This window comes from Phalangium opilio, unplaced genomic scaffold, assembly GCF_054372755.1.
Source record: "Phalangium opilio isolate 3A_F unplaced genomic scaffold, DU_Popi_V2 ptg000662l_1, whole genome shotgun sequence".
Lineage (NCBI taxonomy): Eukaryota > Metazoa > Arthropoda > Arachnida > Opiliones > Phalangiidae > Phalangium > Phalangium opilio.
The window spans coordinates 1,521,901-1,543,043 of record NW_028324246.1 but is presented as its reverse complement, the minus strand read 5'-3'; the positions used below and the strand labels follow the sequence as shown (position 1 = coordinate 1,543,043).

Sequence of the window (21,143 nt, the reverse complement as noted above, 5' to 3'; positions counted from 1 at the left end):
ATCTCGTGGGATTTTGGCGCCATGAATCTCCTATAGAAAGAAGCACGCGCGAATGAAGGAGAATAATTTAAAGGCGCGTGAGCTTTCGCGCCAAAAAATAATAAATAAAATTGGCCGGAAAATAAAAAGGCACGTGGTGGTCTCTTTCAATATTTAAATGAAATGGCCCCGTATTTCGAGGTCATTTAGTTACCGGTACATACTGGTATTATTTTCAAATTAAACTTTAAAAAAAGAGTATACAAAAGGAAGCGGTTTTACGCTCGAATTAAATGTAAAATAGGAGTCAGGCTCACTTAATTAATAAGTATACGCGCGGTATTATGCCCAGAAATATTATAATAAATTACGACGATAAAAATGTAAATACGATATCTCGCTTTCCTTCTCAAGCTGGCAACACACAAAAATATTTTTTCTACAGAAATATATTTAGATCCAGCACCTAGGAGCACTTACAGAAGGAGCGGCAATCAGTATTGGGGGGGGGGGTACAATTTCAAGTCCTTTGGACTCTTGGAGCATAAAGTATATAAAGTAGAGAAGTATATAGTTTTATTCAGTCCTCGTAAAAGTTACTTCCGGCACTCGGTTTCTTGGAAAACACGTGGTTACCTTTGTCAAAATATCACTCTTCGTCTCCATAGAGGATATACAGTAAAGATGACAAAATTTTCAACCAATAATGATATGTCTTGTACAGAAGTTAATCACCCAATTGGGAAAAACCCGGAAATGAATATTAAAACTTTTCCGCTCGAGATGTTCTCGCTTTTAAACAATTGAGGCGTGCTAGTAAAATCTCTACTGCGCAACTCAGCCGCTGGCACACGGTGCGCACACTGGAAGCTTAAAGGAAACCTTTTAAAGCGAGAACGCTCCAGTAAGGCCTTCCACTAGCTCCCTCTATTTATACCCTCTTTGTTGTAACATGACCCGCGAACGAAGAGAAAACGCGCCAGTTTCTTAACACGTGTCACCACCCTACATCTAAAGTGTTTCCAGCTTTAACCATCCCAGTTCCGATTTAGATTGACCGTGACGTACTGAAATGCTAAAAATCCTGTCCTCCCTTAGGATTGGGTAGAGATAGTGGCGGAACCAAAGAGGAGAGAGAGGAGATAGAAACTCGCTTTATAAAATCCGCTGAAAAATGGGAAGATCGGGGGGGGGGGTAGTAAAAACAATTTTCGGTACGCATATCTTTTGCGCATGTGTAGATGGACCTCTTCGTCTTGTCTCTGTCATCCCCTACTTCAACCAACAATGCGCGAGAAAGCTGCGCTAAGGCATGGATACACTGATTCTCACTCCGTCTCTCTTCTCTTTGGCGGAACTAGGGAATTAAGAAAGGTGTGTGGTGAGCTTAAAAGGAGTCATAAATGATGAACGGCGAGCAGACACCAAAGAGTGAAGTTTGACTTGACCTAAATTCTACTGAATAGAAAGAATGGTCCCCCCTTCCTTCCTTCCTACCATCCGCCGTCAAGTTAAAAGAGGTCGGACGTGGAAATTTGAATTCGGCTTAAACTGTCTGCGGTGGTTTGACTTTGAAAACCATTTTTCTTCTTTTCTCGTCTGATGCTTCTAAATAGACAAGACTAGAAGAGGTGGCCCGGGCCGGGAAGGGGAGGGTTACATTCTTTCAGACACTTGGTATAAAATTGTTTTTTGGCAACGTTAATTTTGGGGTCATGACCTTCGCCTCAATCGCCGGAAGTTTGTCCCACTCTAAATCGGAAAGAACTTATATGCCAAGGAAATTACTACCGACTGACTTAACAATTTTTTAGGATTCAGTCGATTGAATCTCTACTTTCACACAAACACCGAACAACAATTAATTATAATCATCCTCAGTTTTTAATTACATTAAAATTAGTATAAAGAATTGTCCTTTCCATTTAAAAGCCTTAATTAATCTTTAAATTCCATATTTTTTCAAGCTTAAAAGTAAATTCCACGTTTTTTCTAAAATAGCTATACAATAGAAGTAATATGTCAAATTGACAGCGAACTTTCACGAAAATTCCAAAACAGCTTCTTGTTCTACCACTCCCCTCCTTGTTACCAACAAGCCTCTATAAAGTGTTGCTATAGACTATTCCATTAAATACTTGCAGATAAACCAAATCACGGGGATGGGGGTCGCTATCGGAAGCTACTTAATTCCCCTGGCGCCAAGAGACAACATCAGACGAAGCCCGAGTTGACTACACGTGGTAGGGTGACTAACTAGCACTGCCTCTTGCAGTGCTTCTTAGCGTGAACGAAATAGCCTGGGTGTTTGCTTCTCTCATGGTATTAATGGAAAGGTCTATTCCACCTCATAATCACCGAAAGAATGTTCCCAAGAAACTACCAAAATCAAGGAAGATCTTCCTTGCCAAAATAACCCTGAAAGTATTTGGACCCCCACCGGCTTAAATTCCTTAAAATGAGCTGTCCTCAAGATCCCGCCATACACTGTGTGCTTATTTTCTTCAGTGAGCAACTGAGCACGACATTTTCTATTTCCAAGAATGTTCTGCATTTCAAGTTACGCTATTACCATTTGAAAATTACGTTAAGATATAAATCGGTTATTTTAGGCGGTATTTGGTAAATTACCGACACATCTCTATTTGAGAACGACGGAAGCGAGAATTGAAGTCCTACACTCGGTGGTTAATTTTGCAGAACTTCCTTCGAGCTCCTATTTAGTCTGTACTAAGCCTTTGACAGTGCCCCAGTCACCAGGCGTCGCTTTACCTCAAATCTATGACCTACGTACTCACTCAATTTCATGACAAGCTCCAGTTTGTAACCTGTGACATTATTAACTCATGATAATAATTAAAAGGTTACGTGTAATGTCCGACCACTCGAAAATACGATTTACCCAGTAAACAAATCAATCATAATTATTCATTAGACTAAAATCAAAATTTAAAAAATCTAAATAAAAAAATATCGTGTCTGTCTGAGTACGTGTTTCGTGAGAAACAAGTTCTCATAGCAAAACAAGAATTTGAAATATTGAAGAAAAAATTTCTAGACAACATTTTGTGTATTTTTCGTTTGTTTTCTTTTAATTCTTTTTCGCGATATGATACCTTGGGCAGAAATGTATCTTTTCGTGGAACCACTCCATCATAATCAAATGTGCGGAAGACAGCTCGGGAAAACCCTAATCCTCCTAGATTATAACATTGTATCAAAAGCTCAACTCCGTAATACAATTAGCGTCATGAATCGCAAATTGTTAAATAACCAAAAGCACTCTTTAATTTGAGCCAATTTGCATATATAATACCTTATAGGAAATTTTTTTCCGGAATTATATAATTTTATAGAAGAAAATGTGTGTTTTTATAGAAAAATATACGATTAACAAGTTGGGAAACGAAAATAAACCTCTCCGAGCTAGTCGAGACGCAATTTAGAGGTTTTTCTTAAATAAATAATTAAATAAATATAATTGATATTAATTGTTATAATCGTCATTAATTTAGCTTACTTCTAGTTAAATCGTTTTAAGAAACTTTATTCCTAAAATAATTTTAAACGTAGCTATTGTTGACGTTTGAATTCAAGCGTATGCCTCTTTAACAATTTTTGGAAATTTAGCTTATGTAAAGAGATTGGTTCACTATAAATGATACGAATAGCCACAATTGCGTGAACCTTTGGGAGGCTAGACGTTTCTCGTAACCCTAGCCGATCACCGCGTAAATCTTAACTCTAACAATGATAATGGAGTAGGCCTAGAAGCCAAAAATTTCTTTCTGCAAATACGTTTGCTTCGATTTGACAACTGCGAACGCGGTGACAGACACACACAGGTACGTCCAGTGTAATACCTCTTCGTGACGTCATCGTCATTCGGAGAGGAAAAAAATAATATTTTAGCTTAAAATATGTAGTAAAATATCAAAAAATAACAAATTGGTTTTTAATTTTAAAATAGGAACTTCATTAAAATAATATAAAAATCCTGATCAAACTCCGCAAATTCGGTGTCTAGTCAAATGTGATCTCGATAAATGTGATAAATTTTGATGAATTTGATGCTAAACTATACGAAACTTAGTCAAAAATTATGGGATATTATAGGACCTTTCATGAAATTATAGGATAATATAAGGAGGGGTTCAATTATATATAATTTTACAGGACCGCTGGGTACCTTGCCGAAGCCGTATTTTCCCCCCTAGAAACTCTAAAAAGAATTTATTTTTAAGGTTATAACAACGTGGGTTTTTTTTTTGTAAACACATTTAGAAGAAGAATACGAGGTTCAATGTCCATAATGTTTACGCCAAAAAGTTAACGTATTTTTTATCTTCGTTGAACTTTTAAGTATAGTGACAAACTTAAAAAGGATATATTTATCAGTTGGTTTTCTATTGGAAATGAAGGAGTTTCAAGAGTGCGAAAGCCAAACGAGCCGAGGCCAGAAAATAAAAATAAGAAACAGGGTGCTAAGCCAAAAATTTAAACAGCGTATAAGAAAGACCCTAGTTATATTCTTAGATTTTGAGGGGTAACATTTATAAGTATTCCAAGTTTGTCTACAAAGTTATAAAGTGTCCTACCTTGTCAACCGTTACGTTCTCTTCTTTCTCCCCGCTTTTTACGCGCGCAATTTCTCAATCAACAGCAACAAAGAAGGGGTCGAGCCGGAGCCGATTATTTTTACACTGAAATCCTCCAGAGAATAGCTCCCGCTCAAAATTTAAACTGACAGATGATTTAAACTGAAAATTGCACGCTTTATTTGGCGGGAAATAATACGAGCGCGAGAATATTTGGCGGGAAGTAATAAAAGAGCGCGCGTGCGGGAATTATTAAACTCCACGCGCAACCATTCTTGGCGGGAAAACTATAAAAGAACTAAAGGGGCGTGATGTAAAACAATCTTTTCACGTGCTGTAATCGCGACTTTTGACGCGTGCAAGGAGCGTGGTAAGAAGAATTGAATTGAACTAGCGAGGATTTTTCATTTAAAGAAATAAACGGCGGCGTCACGATGAGAGAGCGAATGATAGCGAACGAAGAAAGTGAAAAATAAAAGGGTGAAGTCTTAAAGAGTCCCCTCGTCGCTCGTCCGCAGCCTTTGGCAAAGATTCAAATAAAAGAAAAATCAAGGGATAACGGTGGGAGACGGAATTCCTTCCGCGAATCGAGCCAGCCTAATTACCAAACTAAAAGTTCATATCAAATACGCCGTAATTAAAAGGCGTATTTTCCAAGAAATCCCCAGGCCCCATTTTATCTCGAAAGTCCAATTAGGCCTTGGCCTTTAAAAACGCGTCTATTTTTAATTATTCCCGCGGAACTTGTACGTTGTCTATACATAGTTTTCAGACTAGGTGGATTGATACCGTTTGGCGGACAAATTGCAGTACCAAGTTTACCAGGCCTGTGAGGCTATCTTGGTACTGCACTTTGTACGCCAAGTAGTCAGACCTCCTGGTGTGTAAATGGTATTAATCATCCTAGTCTAAAAACTATGCATAGCTGTTAAACTAAGGGACCTCGTTAAATCATATCCTTTGATATTGTCCCTAATTCAACGTCTACAAGTAATACTTTTCCATTGAATCCGAGTCTTTATATCTCTTAAGACTAGCTAACTTTTGGGGGAGGAGGAAGGGAACTAAGTTTTACCCCTAAATCCCGAGAAACGAAATAGACCTTTTCGGCGTAAATAAGTGGGTAGGCAACACTCAGTATTGTGGTATAGGGAGCTAACAGTTTTGACCCTGAAACGTCACACCCTTCTATGAATTTCATCTTTTTTCTTGGGGAAAACGGACGCGGATGCTTGAACCTAGTTCGGCCGTCTACCGCCACGAGCGTCTCACGTTTTGGAGGGAAAATTCAGAAACCGCTACCACAGGGACAACCGTTGGTGCGTTATCAAGAATATTCACTTGTGCCAAGTGAATAATTTGGTCAGCTCAGTACTTCTAGTCTCATCTTAATTCTGCTTAGACTAAATAGGAGAAGACAGAAGTGCTGCTCAGTGTGGGAAATAAGGCACTTTCACAGGCCAATAGCCAGTTTAAAAATTAAACGCTTTGGGGTCTACTGGCCCTGGTGGCCACTTAATTAATTCAAAGTTTTCCCCCTCAAGATTTTGGATCATTAAATAAATACTATGTTAATCCCTAAAATTGTCTCGTCTTTGCTTCTATGCTGTTTGCTTGCTTGGCCTGAATTGTGTATGTGGGAGTGGGATTATGGGTGGGTTTCGTATGTCTGTCTACGCTCTACACAGTGTAGAATCTGTAGATGAAGTGATTTTTGCAGTTAGCTAAAGCATGACTAAAGGGAAAATAATCTCTCGGTAGTCTTGTTTGGGTCTGGTCTCTAGGGAAAGGCAGCCTGCTGCCTTTGACTGTATTAGAGTCTATGGGAAGATAGCAATGGAGTGTCAACTCCCTCCCTACGGGCCGAATTTTTAATTTAGCATTACTCAATAAAGACTTATAGTTCTTAATTTAAGACTCCAATATTTTTAAATACCCATAACCAGAAGCACATGCCATAACTATAAAAACTAACCTACTAAGCCTACGCCCTAGCAAATATTGTCCAGAATAGATAATTTGGCCCTAAATTACGAAAGCCTGATTTTTTAGGCTAAAAGTGGTAGGTGGCACCGTGGCCAGTTTTTTAATTAAAATACCTAGGCTCTACTGGCCACAGGTCCAGTTTTTATATAATCCTTATTTCCCACACTGGTGCTGCTGAATGTAGTCAATTCTTGCTTGTCGTTTAGCTCCCCCAGTAAGTCTCTAGCATTACGAAGTATAGGAAGTGTCATACTTATGGAACGTAACTTATAAACTTATGCCTTCATGTATATAGAACATATAAGATCCAGGATGGAAGCGAAATTAAATTTTGAAGAGACGTTCTCGTAGGAGAAATCGGAGTTATCTCTAGTGATAAAATCAAATTTAATTTGAGAATTAAATTTTCTCCTTTAAGTTGAAATTGGATATTTTATTCGACGACGAGAATTTTCTCGCTCTTCGAAACACTCGATCGAGTTTCTCGCGAGTCTATAGAACTTTAAATATTATATATCGCATTTAATTAAATTGCCGGGAGAAATCAGATACTCTTAAACAACTATAGAAATAGCCAGTTCCGCTCGAGACACCCGACGCTATCCGAAATTCTTAATAAAAGTTTAGAATTTTTGAAATTTAGTTTAAAGGGATACTTTGAAATAGAAGTTTCTCTAGGCATAGATGTAATTTTAGAAGCAGGTACGGAGAACGGTTAGTATTTACTTCATTGGGACTCGTAGTAGCCCAGTATAGAGCCTCTCCCTCCAACACGTAACGAAAAGTTTAAATTATCTTATTGGCCCACTTAAACTACGTTTTGATGACGTTGCTGACTGGGACGGCGAAAAATAAGTATTTCCTTTTACCTCTGTCGCTATGACCCGCCTCTTCCTTCATACTCCCCCGCCCCCGTCCCGGGGAAGGGGGTCCGGAACTTTGACGCGCGCCCAGATTACTCTGTTCTCCATTCCAACTTCTAAAATTACAACTATCCCTGGGGATACTTTGAAATAGAAGTTTCTAACCAATTTATACCTTCTCCCTAGTAAACTACATATATGGCTTCTTGATATTCCGATACTGAGGCTTGCCTACCCCCGTTTTTATGTCGAAAAGGCCTAGTGGACAAACGAACAAGTCAGGTGGCATTAGGCGTCCAATAGGAGTACGTCCCAGTGCTTCACGGGAAAGCCCAACGTGTAGTGCCATCCATTACACAAACTTAACTGCAGGCATCTTGTAGATAGAAACAGGCTTCCAACTGATATATTAATTATTTTACACGCTCTTTCGATTAAAAATTAAAATCTCTCTTCCGGCATATCCCTTTAAAGATTGACTACGAAAAAGTCTCAATTGAGAAAAAAAAATCAAAAAGTTAATAATAAAGAATAACTTCTGAAAAATCTCATTTCTAAGAAATCTAATTTTGGAGCGAAAAAATAATTTAAAACAAGCGTGTGGCTCCATAACATAGAGAGTTTAAGTCGAGAAACCTAAAAATATTTTTAACCTATAGGGGGCCACGTTCACACTTACATGGGAAACCGTTTCGAAGCGATTCAAAACGCTTCCGAAGTTAAGTGTGAACAATATTGATACTCGAGAAGTTAATTACAAACGCGGTTTCTTGAAGTTTGCTTCGCGAACCAACTTAAAGCGGTTTTTGGATTTGGAAGCTAGTTTCTGGTCTTTAGGGGTATTTCACACGGGATGAGACTAGTCTTAATTGTATCTTCACCGGCCTTAGCAGACAGCACCAACAAAAAGATAAGCAGACAGCACTAACAGACAGGGTCAGAAATAAGCACAGGACACTGGACATTGTCCAATAGGGAAACAGCATGAAGCGGTTTTTGACCTTCTAGTGACGTCACGCCCGGAAGCCGCGACCTCTGGATTTGTTTTTATTTAATGGCCGCCATGTTGTATGTGAATTATTGGTAAAAAGCACCTTATAAATATAGTGGAAGACATGGCAAATCAACAAATTAATTTCGATAAATCAGATTATTTAGAAACTTTAGCCGAAACAACTAAAAAAAGGTATAGGCCTATAGAAAAAATTTCATTGGTTAATTATGAGGATCCTTACTGTAAAAATACGGTAAATTGGAGCCAAGGCTTAAATGATTACCCGGCCATAACGTCCCAAAAGTTGATAAATCCAAGGTTTTTTTACCTTGATTTCTTATTATTCTTGGAATTCTAAAGAATTTCTCACGACTTTCAGCAACAGCTTTGCTTTTACACTCAAAAACGCAACAGTATAGCACCATCTTTCGAGAGTTCAATGTATTTTTGTAGAGGGCGACACATACAATATGGCGGCCGATTCAAAATTCAAATCGGGCGGTAAAAAATTACAAACCGGTGACGTCACTGAATTGTTCGTGCTGTTTCCCTATAAATTTTCCGAAGTTCACACCTTAAGACGCTTCTGTTACCGTGTGAACCGAGGCTGTTGAAATCGCTCCGAACTAGCAATAAAGAGTGTCTCAAAACTAGTTGGGCAAACGAACTGTCAACCGATTCCATTGCAAGTGTGAACATAGCGCCTTTATTATAGGAGGATGGCTTAAACTGTCTAGTAGTCAGCTCGTGCGTCAATTTAGGCGCGCGACATCTAAAGGCCCGTTTTCAATCAACCTTTTCCAAGCTTTTCGCTGTGGCTTTTTTGGGAACTTTTGACGGGCTTTCGAAGATAAAAAATCTTCAAAAAAATTAAAACGGAAAAGCTGAAACGCGTATCGTTTTCAAACAAGCTTCAAATGAATAAAAAATTACAAGTGGGCGTGTTTTCATGTGTGTAGACGTCATTTTCTTTTAAAATAAAAAAGTCCTAAACCCGTAGCACGCGCCAAAACTGTTTGAGCGGCAAAAGCTTAAAGAAAATGAGAAGCAAATATCAAACTCATTTAGATATCTGCTTCTCGAAGGTTTAAAGCCTGAAAAGACGAAAAGCTGAATTTGAAGCTTGTTTGAAAACACCAAGATTTTTTGCTTCGGCTTTCCGCTGCTACTTTTGAAGCAAAAGCTTAATTTTTGTTCAAAAAAATCTTGATTGAAAATGCGCCTTAAGCTGGCACGAGGTAGCGCGCGCGCCTTGCGCTTTCCTTCTCGAATCGTTTAGGCGGGAGTTTTTACAGCCCGCTTGGATCTTGATCCCGTTTTCAATCTGGGTTTCGAGCTCAGGGGTTCCCCTGGGAAGAGAGCTTTCTCGCACCGACCGTTTTGGCGCGCTAAATAGAATTGGGGAAAAGCCACCGCCGACTTCACTATTTTACAATTGGGACCTTTCACGAAAATAGCTACACGCTCTATACAATTCCCAGAACTTTGAAAAATACAACGTAAAGAAGAGTTACTTTACTTTCAACGCCTAGGCAATGGGATTTCAAGGTTAAAATAAGCCTGAATTGGGCTATGGTCTAATAAATTATAGTCCCGTAGCAGCTTGGGAAAAAGGAATTGAAGAGACCAGGGATTGATGTAATTTTAGAAGTAGGAATGGAGAACAGAGTAATGCGGGAGCGCGCGTCAAAGTCCCGGACCCCCTTCCCCGGGAACGGGGGGTATGAAAGAAGAGGCGGGGTCATAGCGACAGAGGTAAAAAGGAATTACGCATTTTTCGCCTTCCCCGTCTGCAACGTCATCAGAAACGTAGTTTAAGTGAGCCAATGAGATAATTTAAACTTTTCGTTACGTGTTGGAGGGAGGGGCTTTGAGTCGGATTGAAGTAAATACTAACCGTTCTCCATTCCTACTTCTAAAATTAAATCTAGCCCTGAACCAATATATAATTCGGACTTATTTTGAAGGATACATTACTTTTGTTTGTAAAAATAAATTATTTAAATTTATCTACTCAGAACTTTGAATTATTAATGCTTTTGCTGAATTTTAAAATCATCAATTATAAATATAACAGCATGGAGAGTCGGACGAATTTCAAAGGTTAACTTTTCAGATATAAGCCTATATTAAGAGAATTAGTCGAGGTGCTTCTCACTTCCCCGCTTTAATAACTTCGTTATTGATTAATAAACGGAATCATTGAGAAGCGGTCTGCCCCTCGGAATTACCGAAGAATGATCCACGCTAATTAAACTTCATTTAGAAATAGAGAATATTTTTGGGATAGAGGATTAAATTAATTAATAACGACCAAATATTAATCTCCGAATTAATCATTGAACTATTAACAATTAATTTTGATAAAAACAATGGCTTCGAAAGCATTAATTAATGTAAATGGAGAGGCCATTTAAGGGTGACCCCAAGATGGCGGATGACGAAACTATTAACAGAAAAAAATAGGAATTTTTTTGGGAAATTATAAGATTTTATAGGAGAAAAAATGTGTTTTAATAGGAAAATAAAGGATTTTAGAGGAGAAAAGAAGTGTTTTTATATAGGATAATATAGGACAGGTTCAAAAATATTAGAATTATAGGAGCCGCCCCCTGTATTAAGCCTAAGGGAGGAAGTAGAAAGTTTGCCAAAGAAACGCGGATAAAGTTCGCGTATATTAGCGTCACCGAAAACTATATTAGGAACCTGAAATGGAGCGTCACTTCTGAGTCGAACTACTTTATTAGGTATCAAGGCGCCTTAACCTTGCCTATATTTATTTCCTCAACGGTTGACGGTTGAAAGTCTAGTTTGCATCTCGGGCAAGTATTTTTAATCGTCGAACAGTAATTGGCTTAGAGCCACTCTAAATATTGCCTTCATTTTTTTTATTTATTTTTTTTTTAAAAAAAGGTCAAATTTAAGAACAGATGGAATGAATATACGGTATACTTAAAAAGTGGACTGACAAAATTATGCAGTTTTAAGATAACGTTTAATCAAACCCCATAGTAAGTGTGGGCTTCGATAAGTCGGTTAGTTACATTAATGTAATTTAAACACATTAACTAGGGGAGAGGAAGGGGGGGGGGTTGTCAATTAAGTCTCCTTTACAGAGAGAAAAAAATTAACAACTTGGATAAAAACGAATTAAGTAAAAAGCAGAAGATGATAATAGAGGAAGGATGACACTCTGTATCCTCTCAATACTTTAGTTATGTAACATGATTCTTCCCAGCTAGGTTCACCCTTTTTGTTTGCTTTCCCGCATGCTCATCAGACTTCAGATGGGCATGGCATCGTGTTGGGGTGAATTCTATAACTGTTTGGTATTTACTAAATCTTCAGCAATCAATTCACAAACCTTGATTGTCTTGACGTGGGGCAAATAGTAAAGCAGGGCTAATAGGGTAATAATGAGGGAACTATTTACATGGCGTATGTGATTCGGTTTAGTAACTTTGAACACTCCAAATGTAAAATGATGTTGGGGGTAGAATCATGTTACAATTACCACGCCGCTTTGTAGTAAGTACACTTCTCTCGAAGAAAAGTAGTATTATATACTTCTAGTAAAAGTGGATTTGTTTTTGTTCTGTACTCGGGAAGGTACTTTTTACATTGAGTAAATATATACCGAAGAAGACATTAAGCCTCGGTTAAGTGTTTATAACGGCGTTTGTTGCCAGACAGCAAACTAAACAAAAAATATATACGTAAAGCGCTCGCACTTTTTAACGTATGGTCTGGCACGAGCATTAGCCAATAAAAAAAAAAAGAGAAAAAGATAAAAAATTGCAAATATAGAATTAAGAATATTTAAAAAGGAAGCGGTAAAAGGGAGACCGTGGGGCTGAGACCTATTTTGTTGTTTGTTAAAGGGGCCACCATTTTAAAAGATGGAGCCAGGGAACACATTCAATTAATTCAAATGTTTATCCAAGAAGTGATATCTAGTTTATTAGGGAGAAGGTATAATAAATTCGCCACATTTCCAGCTTTATCTCCAGTCCAAAAGACGTAGGTCCGGATTAATCAGCGCCGCCTCTAAATTACAACCAGCCAGTATCTCATTGGTCCTTGAAAACTGACGTCAGCGCGACGAATATTACAGTCATATTTTCCGACTGAGGAGAGGCAGCGAAATAGTCCGGCCTCCTTTTACCTTCCCCCTTGTATTTTGAAAGGGGGACTGGGACTATGGCGTGCGAATACTTAGGCATCTTATACCTTCTCTCTAATAAAATACATATCACTTATTAGTACGATCAAATGCATCAGCTTTTAGGTAGAAGGTGTATAGGTACCAAACTTCCCTCGCTTTATCTTCCATGGTTTATCGTTAAAGCTATAGTCTAATCAAGAAAAAATAGACGCCCTAATTCCGAGTAGAATTAAATTTAACGTACCTTAAACAAATCCCACCACACAATCAATAATCGATGAATAGAGTGAATTTGTAAAAAGTAATTCGCGTGCCAAGGCCCGACTCGTTATCCCGATTGCTTCCTTTACTCCGCTACGTGTTAATTCAACGGGTAGATTGTCTAAAGTTTGTTTTAAAAACGAACTTTGTACCCTATAGCTACCCCAATGACACACTGAACAATTTTCCAATACAAGGTTTTAATTTCATAACCACGTGACTCAGATGTACTCGAGGCAGGCATCAGCTGATAAAAGTCGACAACAGAAAAAAAAAAGAATCTCCTCAACATTTCTTAAATATATAATCTGTAATTGAATAACGTGTTGATTTCTTTCCCTTCTCGTTTATTATGGAGAAAATAGTGTTTTGGAATATAAGGTTAGGCCTGCCTAGATCCCAGTGGTCCTATAGAATCTGTCCCATTTTCCTATAAAACATTATTTCTCCTATAAAATCCTATAATTCCCCAAAAAAATCCTATTTTTCCTATATAAGGAATTTAAATTTTGGGCTGGGCACTCTGATTTCAAGAATTAATTTTTCTTCAGTCGACACTCAATAGGCAGACCGAAATCAAACCAGAAGCTTCTATTCCAGCGTACAATTTTCTCTGATCATTTCCTCCTTCGGTTACGAAAAGTTAAGACGTTATCTCGGAGACCCATATTCAATATAACATTTGAAAGTGCTTGAGATAAGAATTAAATTGAGGTTAAATATGCAGTAAAAAAATACCCAGATAAACACTTTTTATTTAATGTCAGGATTTTATATCTTAGTCAAATTTTGTTGCGTTAGTAACTGATACACCATATCTCAGTATTACCACATTCGGGGTTTTACTTTTACCCGCTTGTGGTCTCACTTTTCAAAGGATAATCATCAAAGTAAAAGATTTTAATTGGCAATAACCAGAAGGAGATAACAGAAGAAGGATGACACTACCTCCCAATACTATAGTTATGTAACATGATTCTTCCCAGGCTGACCCTACCCTTTTTGTTTGCTCTCCCGCTCATCAAACTTCAGATGGGTAACTATCGCACAGGTGAATTCTATAACTGTTTGGTTGTACTAATTCCTCAGCAATCAATTAACCAACAAACCTTGATTGTCTTGACGCGGGATAAAAACGCACAAGCGCATGCATGCGCCTTGGAAAATAATTCACCTTATTCCAGCGTGGGAAATAAGGCGGTGGTACAGGGAAAATGACCAGTTTGAAAATTGCCTGGGCCAGTTTAAAAAAATTAAATCGGAGGGGGCCAGTTGTCCACGAGACCACTAAGAAAATTGAAGGGTACCCACAGTCCAGACATTAATTCAAATATTTTCATTATCCCTTTCTTTAGTTTAGCAGACGACGTGCCCTGGTCAATGGTCATGGACCAGTTTATTTATTCTAGGCCAGGGGGGGGGGTTCACTGGCCCAATGTCCAGTTTTAAAAAAATCTTTATTTCCCACCTTGCCTTATTCCCTATCGTTGGAAGTTACGCTTATCTCGGGACACGACGTGCAGGTGAGTATCGGGATGAAATTATTCTGTCGTCTGCTACAATGGCCAAAAATATGTACTGTAGCAGACGACAGACGAATTTCTTCCCGTTACTCCCCTCACGTCGAGTCCCGAGATAAGCCTAACTTCCAACGATAGGGAATAAGATGGATTAAGCAGCGCTAATAGAGTAATGACGAGGGAACTATTTACATGGCGTATGTGATTCGGTTTAGTAACCTTACTATAATAAATGTGAAATGATGTTGGGAAGAATCGTGTTACAATTACCACGCTGCTTTGTGGTTGGTACACTTCTCTCAAATACACTAGTCGCCCCCCTGTGTGTTCGTTTCTCTGTATACAATTTCAGAAATTGTTTATTACAACTCCAACGTCAGATTAACTAAAGTGGGGGGGGGGGGGTCCTTTTCCCGCGAATTCCTCCAAAAAAGGAATTAAAAAGAAGAAATTTAAATATTTCACAATCGACTCCTTCATCCTTGATAGCTGATTTATATATAAGAAACATCTCTCTCGAGAGAGAGAGAGACAGAGAGGTCTACGAGACTTCCGGCGACGGGAAGGTTCTTACTAATGTTTATAACCGAAAAAACATTTCACGCGGGATTTGAAATAATAGAAAAACACCCAAACAAATAAACAAACAAAGTGTTTTTAATAAAAATATTGACCGGGGTATTGTCGCGCATGCTTGACTTTTGTTTACGTCTGGAGCCATCGTTTATTACACACCCTGCCGTTTTATGCCCTCAAAACCATACCCACCCCCTGCCTGAGCTAGCCAGTGAGAGCGCTCTGAGGGAATGAAGGGTCCTAGACGGTCAAAATACTAATAAAGTGGACCGACAACTCCGCAAGAAGCCAATTAAAGATACCATGAAATGCATCGTCGAAATTATATATATTTTTTACATAGAGTTAAAGTTGGTAGTTTTAATTTAATAGTGCCAAGAAGTGATATCTATTTTATTAGGGAGAAGGTATAAGATGCCTAAGTATATATATTCGCCGCCCATAGTCCCAGTCCCCCTTTCAAAATACAAGGGGGACGTAAAAGGTGGCCGGGCTATTTCGCCTCTCCTCAGTCGGAAAATATGACTGTAATTTTCGTCACTCGCGTCGTCGCGCTGACTTGAGTTTCCAAGAACCAATGAGATGCTGCTGATTGTAGTTTAGAGGCGGCGGGGATTAACTCCGGACCTACGTAACGTTTGGACTGGAGATAAAGTTATGATTGTGGCGCGAATTTATACCTTCTCCCTAGTAAACTAGATATCGCTTCTTGATAGTGCTGATCTATATATTTTCTGTGGCGAAACCTAGTGCCATTTTCGGAGGTGCAATGCTTCCAGACACCCTGTTCTTTCCCAGTATATTTTTTGGACTAAGAGTAATCGATCGAAATCCCATGAAACCAAGGTTTAAATAAAAGGTAGATACAACCAAATCTTGTAAAGATATGCATAGTCTAGCCCTCTTGTATAAATGGTAGCATAAATTCATAAGATATCTTCCGTAAGTATGACACTACCTATACTTCGTAATGCTAGAGACTTACAGCTCGAGATAACTAGTTCGAGAACGACAAGCGAGAATTGAAGTACTACACTTGGTTAGTTTCGCAGGACTTCCATCTTCCGATTTTGTCTGTACTAAGCCTTTGACAGCGCCCCAGTCACCAGGCGTCGCTTTACCTCGAATCTATGACGTTTTCCCTTAACCAGTGACAAACTTATGGCCAACATATCTTATGAACTTACGAAGGTACAAACTCTCCTAGTCTGAAAACTATGTATATGAAGTTGCGGTTGGTGACAGTTTCACTATCTCTTTTCTTTTTTGTGGTGCTAAAAGGTTTTACGTTAAGCCTAACTACGACGCGATAAAATAACAAAGACGAGTCCACGATCCCGTCGAGTAAGTTACCGTAGAAAAATATCCAGAGGCTGTTTTTTGACTGAGGAATTTATTATTTAAAAACCTAGACACCGCGGCAAAAATGCCAAAAATGGATTTCGATATCTTCATTTTCATGCGCACACTCCCCCCCCTTCTCTTTAAACCAAGGTTAGTAAAGTATAAATCGCTATAACGTCTTTAAACATCAAAAATCTGTAATTTTAGAAGCAGGAGTGGAGAACGGCGGTTAGTATTTACTTCAGTCCGACTCATAGCCCAGTATAGAGCCCCTTCCTCCAAGACGTAACGAAAAGTTTAAATTTAAATAATCTTATTGGCTCACTTAAACTACGTTTTTTTTTTTTTTTTTTTTTTTTTTTTTTTATTTTATTGATGCATTATTTTTGTTTTTTTAGTTACAACTATATGAGGCATCCTCCCAATGTGCCACATGAGCAATATTGCTCGTGCGTGGCTGGGAGCAGTAGCTTAAGAGATTTAACTTATTTAATTTATATACATAACAAATACTATTTCAAAATACTGGATTAGTAGACTCCGTACAATTTTAAATGAATTTGTTTAAATTATCTAATCCAAGGTCAATTATCCAAGAAGTTACTAATTTTTTAAATATTTGTGGCGTTGTGCATTTTTTTATATGGATATCAATTTGGTTATATAATTTCGGTCCCAAGTATGTGACATGTTTTTGTCCCAAAGACTTGTTCATTTTGTCCCCTAATATGTTAAGATTTTCAATATTCCTAGTATTATAAGTTATATTTGGTGGAAGAATAGAGTCTCTTATTGTAAAGGTATATATTAAGATTGTTTTTGCATATATTTGTCTAATTGATAATACTTTGAAATCTGCATATAAAACTAATCGTGATTCCATATAATTTCTTTTTAGACAAATTCTTAGAATTTTTCTTTGTATTATTTCTAATCGTTCAATATATATATCATACGTTCCGCCCCAACCTATAATACCATACGATACCACTGATTGTACAATTGCAAAGTAAACATTTCTTAACCATGGCAATGATAGAAAATTGCGTAACTCATAGAATCTTGGTAAACACATTCTTAGTTTTTTTGCAACACTTAAAATATGGCTATTCCATTTAAGGTGTTCATCTACAATTATACCAAGGTATTTTATTTCAGATACCCTTTCAAGTTTCAAACAGCCATTATCACACTTTATACAGTGTTTATCTTTATGAATTAAGAGATTACAATTAATTTCAGAAGTAGGTCTAGCCGAAAAACATAAATATTTAGTCTTTTCTATATTTAATGTCAGAAGATTATTATTCAGCATGTCATACACCCTCATCAATCCAGACTGCGCCTTCGCGTAAACCTCCTCCCAAGTATTTCCGAAGAAAAGTAAAGTAGTGTCATCAGCGAAAGATAACATTCTTCCATTTATACTGATTTCACATAGGTCATTAATATAGACTAAAAACAATAATGGACCGACAACTGTACCTTGGGGGATTCCGAAGGTTAGTAATTCTGGATCACTAATTAAGTTATTTATTTTAACGAAGGTGTATCGGTCTGACAAATAGCTTCTGAACCAATTTAGTGGTAATCCTCTAATCCCTGCACGTTCTAATTTTATTAACAATTTTGTGTGCGATACTGTATCAAAAGCCTTTTTAAGGTCCAAGAACACGCCTAAGGCCTTTTTGTTCTTATCGATGGCCGAATACAATTCCCGTGTCAAATCCAAGATGGCATCATTGGTACTTAAACCTGATCTAAATCCGTATTGATTTTTGGAGAAGTAATTACATTTTTCTAAGAACTTGACTAGTTGATTTTTTATATATTTTTCTATTATTTTCGCTATATTACTCAGCAGTGATATAGGTCTATAGTTTCCTAAGACCTTTTTATCTCCGGATTTATGGACAGGTTTAATAATAGCTTTTTTGAAAACCGTGGGGAAGGTCCCTGTAGATAATGAAAGGTTAATAATATGAGTCAGAGGCAGGGAAATGTAGTGCTTTAAGAGCTTAAGGGTTTTGACATTAATTTTATCGTGGCCGCTTGAGTTGAGATTTTTCAATTCATTGATAATTTTTTCGACATCCTTTCGTGTTATTGGTACGAAAAAAAGGCTTTTATCGTTATTTTTCAAATTGCTACCAGAGTATTTGTTTAAATTTTGGATATTTGAGGCTAGGCGAGAGCCTACCGTTGCGAAGTATTTATTAAATGTGTTGGCCATTTCTTTAGGATTATTTTTTAGTGTTAAAATTTTATCTTCATGTTTGATTTCTTCTATCAAGTCCAACTTATTTGATTTTTTTGTTGTTTCATTAATTATTTTCCAAACGTACTTAGGATCATTATTAGCTTGGGAGATCTTATCTTTGAAATAATTATATTTTACGGTCCTAATTAATGAGTAAAGCTTGTTTCTATATAGTTTAGCGAATTTCTTAAGATTTTCATTAAACGGTTGGTTTTTTACTTTTTTAGCTAATTCATCTCGTTTTCTTATTGAAACTATTAACGCCGTTGTTATCCACGGTTTCAACTTTTGTTTTCTATGTGAATAAGAAACAGGATATTCTACTGTGGCTGCGCACAAGTGTTTTTGCAAGATACTAACAAAATGTTCAGATGCTAGGTTACAATCATTCTCGCAGAGTACATTATTCCACCTTTCTAATTGCACATCACTACTTAACTTTTTGAAGTCTGTATAGCTCTTAGTTCTCCCTATGCTACTCACGTCTTGGTTAGAAAACAGTGGGATAGCAATGAATATTGGATAATGGTCTGTTATGTTAGTCTCTAAAATGTACGACGATACACTATAGTTATCATTCTTCTTGATAAATATGTGATCTAGACACGTGCTAGAAGATTCTGTTATTCTAGTTGCATCATTAATACACGGGTGAAGTCCATTTTCCTGTAGAGTTAAGATATAGTCCGATACTATTGAATCGTTAGAGTTCAAAATATCAATATTGATGTCACCTATCCAGACAATTTTGCCAGCACATGCTATATCACGGAGTTTTGTATTGAGATCTCCAACAAAATCTTTAATATTGTTACTAGGTGATCTATAGCATGCGATAATTTTGTAGATAGCCTTATTTGGTAAAATTACATCAATGATCATGGTAGTAGCCCCTTTAAGTTTTATCTCTTTCTCTACGAATGATAGGTTTTGTTTTATATATATTAGCACTCCATCGTTTCTATTTTGATATTCCTTAGAACAAATTAGTTTATACCCCTTAAGGGAAAAGAGATTTATATCAATTATTTTAAAGGTTTCCGTTAGAACTATAATATCAAAAGTATATTCCAATGACTCTAAAAATACCACAAAGTCATCAAAGTTTTTTTTTAAACTACGGATATTCAAGTGAAATATTTTGAAAGAGTTTAGATCGTTATTATCAGTTATTTTAAAATTATTTCTTATAATTTTACGGTTTACATTATTTATTAAGAAGTCACTGGTTAGGTTGAACATGTTTAATGTAAGGAAATAATTAACAAAGAAGTTTTAACTAGTTTAAATCTAAATTTTTTTAAGGTCATCTAACGATATTATCCTGATCGATTTTGTATTATCATCTTTACGTATAAATATTTTACCATCACTAGTCCATACATATTTATAATTATTTTTTTTAGCAATTTGTTTGGTCTCATACAATATTTTTTTATTTAAGGGAGTCAGCTGTTCATTAATATATACTTTAGTATTTTTTAACGATTTATCAATATCAGCAGCTTTCAGGTTTTTTGTAGCCTTAAATTTTTTTAGCCATAAATCCCGGAGTTTTTTAGTGGCATAAATTACTCTTATAACGTCTAATTTATTGGTTACCTTAGGCAGTCTGTATACGTCTACGATCTCATTTGGGTCAAAGTTTAACCCTATTTCTTTAGCTACGGACTTTATCACCTCAGTAATCTGCTCATTTTTTGTTTGTTCAATACCCACTATTTCGAGATTAAGGGACAAATTTTCCTGTTTTAACTCATTAATTTTACTATCGTGCTCTATTATTTTAGATTCTAGTTGCTTATTTTTTAGTTTTAGGTCTTCATTATCTTTCTTGATTGAATTAATATCACCGCATACTGAGTTTAAAGTTATACCAAAATCGTCAATTTTGTCCGAACAAAACTGTATGGATTTCTCAAGGTCATCCATTTTGTCTAGTTTCGTCTCAATTACAGAGATTTTGCTTACGTCATTTTGGATATCATCCAGTATCTTCATTTTGGTTAAAATGTAGCTTACATTTTGCATTAAGACCTTCAGGTTTCCTTGCGATGGATCTTCTAAAATAGGGTCGCTATCGTTGCCTTTGTTAAGTCCTTTGCAGTTTTCACATTTCCACGTCGATTTACGCGATCCCAATTTACGAAAATTTTCCTCAGTTTTCACACTAGTACAGGATATATGAAAATACTCGTGACACAACGTACATTCTATGATTTCTTTAGCATTGTTCATCTCCGTAGCACATTTTTTACACTTCGCCATTTTTTTTTTAGATATATTTAAGATAACGTTATCAGGGAGCGAAATTCATGCGGCCGTTCCCGTCGAAGTCTACTTTTAATTTTTGGATGACGTTGCTGACGGGGACGGCGAAAAATACGTAGTTCCTTTATACCTCTGTCGCTATGACCCGCCTCTACTTTCATACCCCCCCCGTCCCGTGGAAGGGGGTCCGGGACTTTGACGCGAGCCCACATTACTCTGTTCTCCATTCCTACTTCTAAAATTATATCTATCCGTAGTGGACAATAATAGAAACTTTCATCACGGACATTTTCGTTGCAAGATAAGCCACTGAGAGACTACAACAT

General features: G+C 37.1%; 3 protein-coding genes across 5 annotated transcripts in view; all 3 read right to left on the bottom strand.

The window, feature by feature from the left end:
- LOC149588285 (uncharacterized) overlaps window positions 1-21,143 on the bottom strand; it is a 51,468-nt gene that overhangs the window by 6,069 nt on the left and 24,256 nt on the right. The window contains exon 1 of one of the 3 annotated variants that reach the window (XM_089862809.1): window positions 12,830-13,064. The exons of the other annotated variants lie outside the window; for them this stretch is intronic. The gene's annotated coding sequence lies outside the window, so the exon portion shown is untranslated. Of the gene's footprint in view, window positions 1-12,829; window positions 13,065-21,143 lie in introns of those variants that run through there. 3 annotated transcript variants of the gene reach the window in all.
- LOC149588287 (uncharacterized) lies at window positions 16,628-19,788 on the bottom strand. Its single transcript, XM_089862971.1, has one exon. The coding sequence runs from the start codon at window positions 19,786-19,788 to the stop codon at window positions 16,837-16,839; it is 2,952 nt and encodes a 983-aa protein (XP_089719097.1). The 3' UTR covers window positions 16,628-16,836.
- LOC149588286 (uncharacterized) lies at window positions 19,837-20,879 on the bottom strand. Its single transcript, XM_089862972.1, has one exon. It carries the CDS (start codon window positions 20,812-20,814, stop codon window positions 19,837-19,839), a length of 978 nt encoding a protein of 325 aa, XP_089719098.1. The 5' UTR covers window positions 20,815-20,879.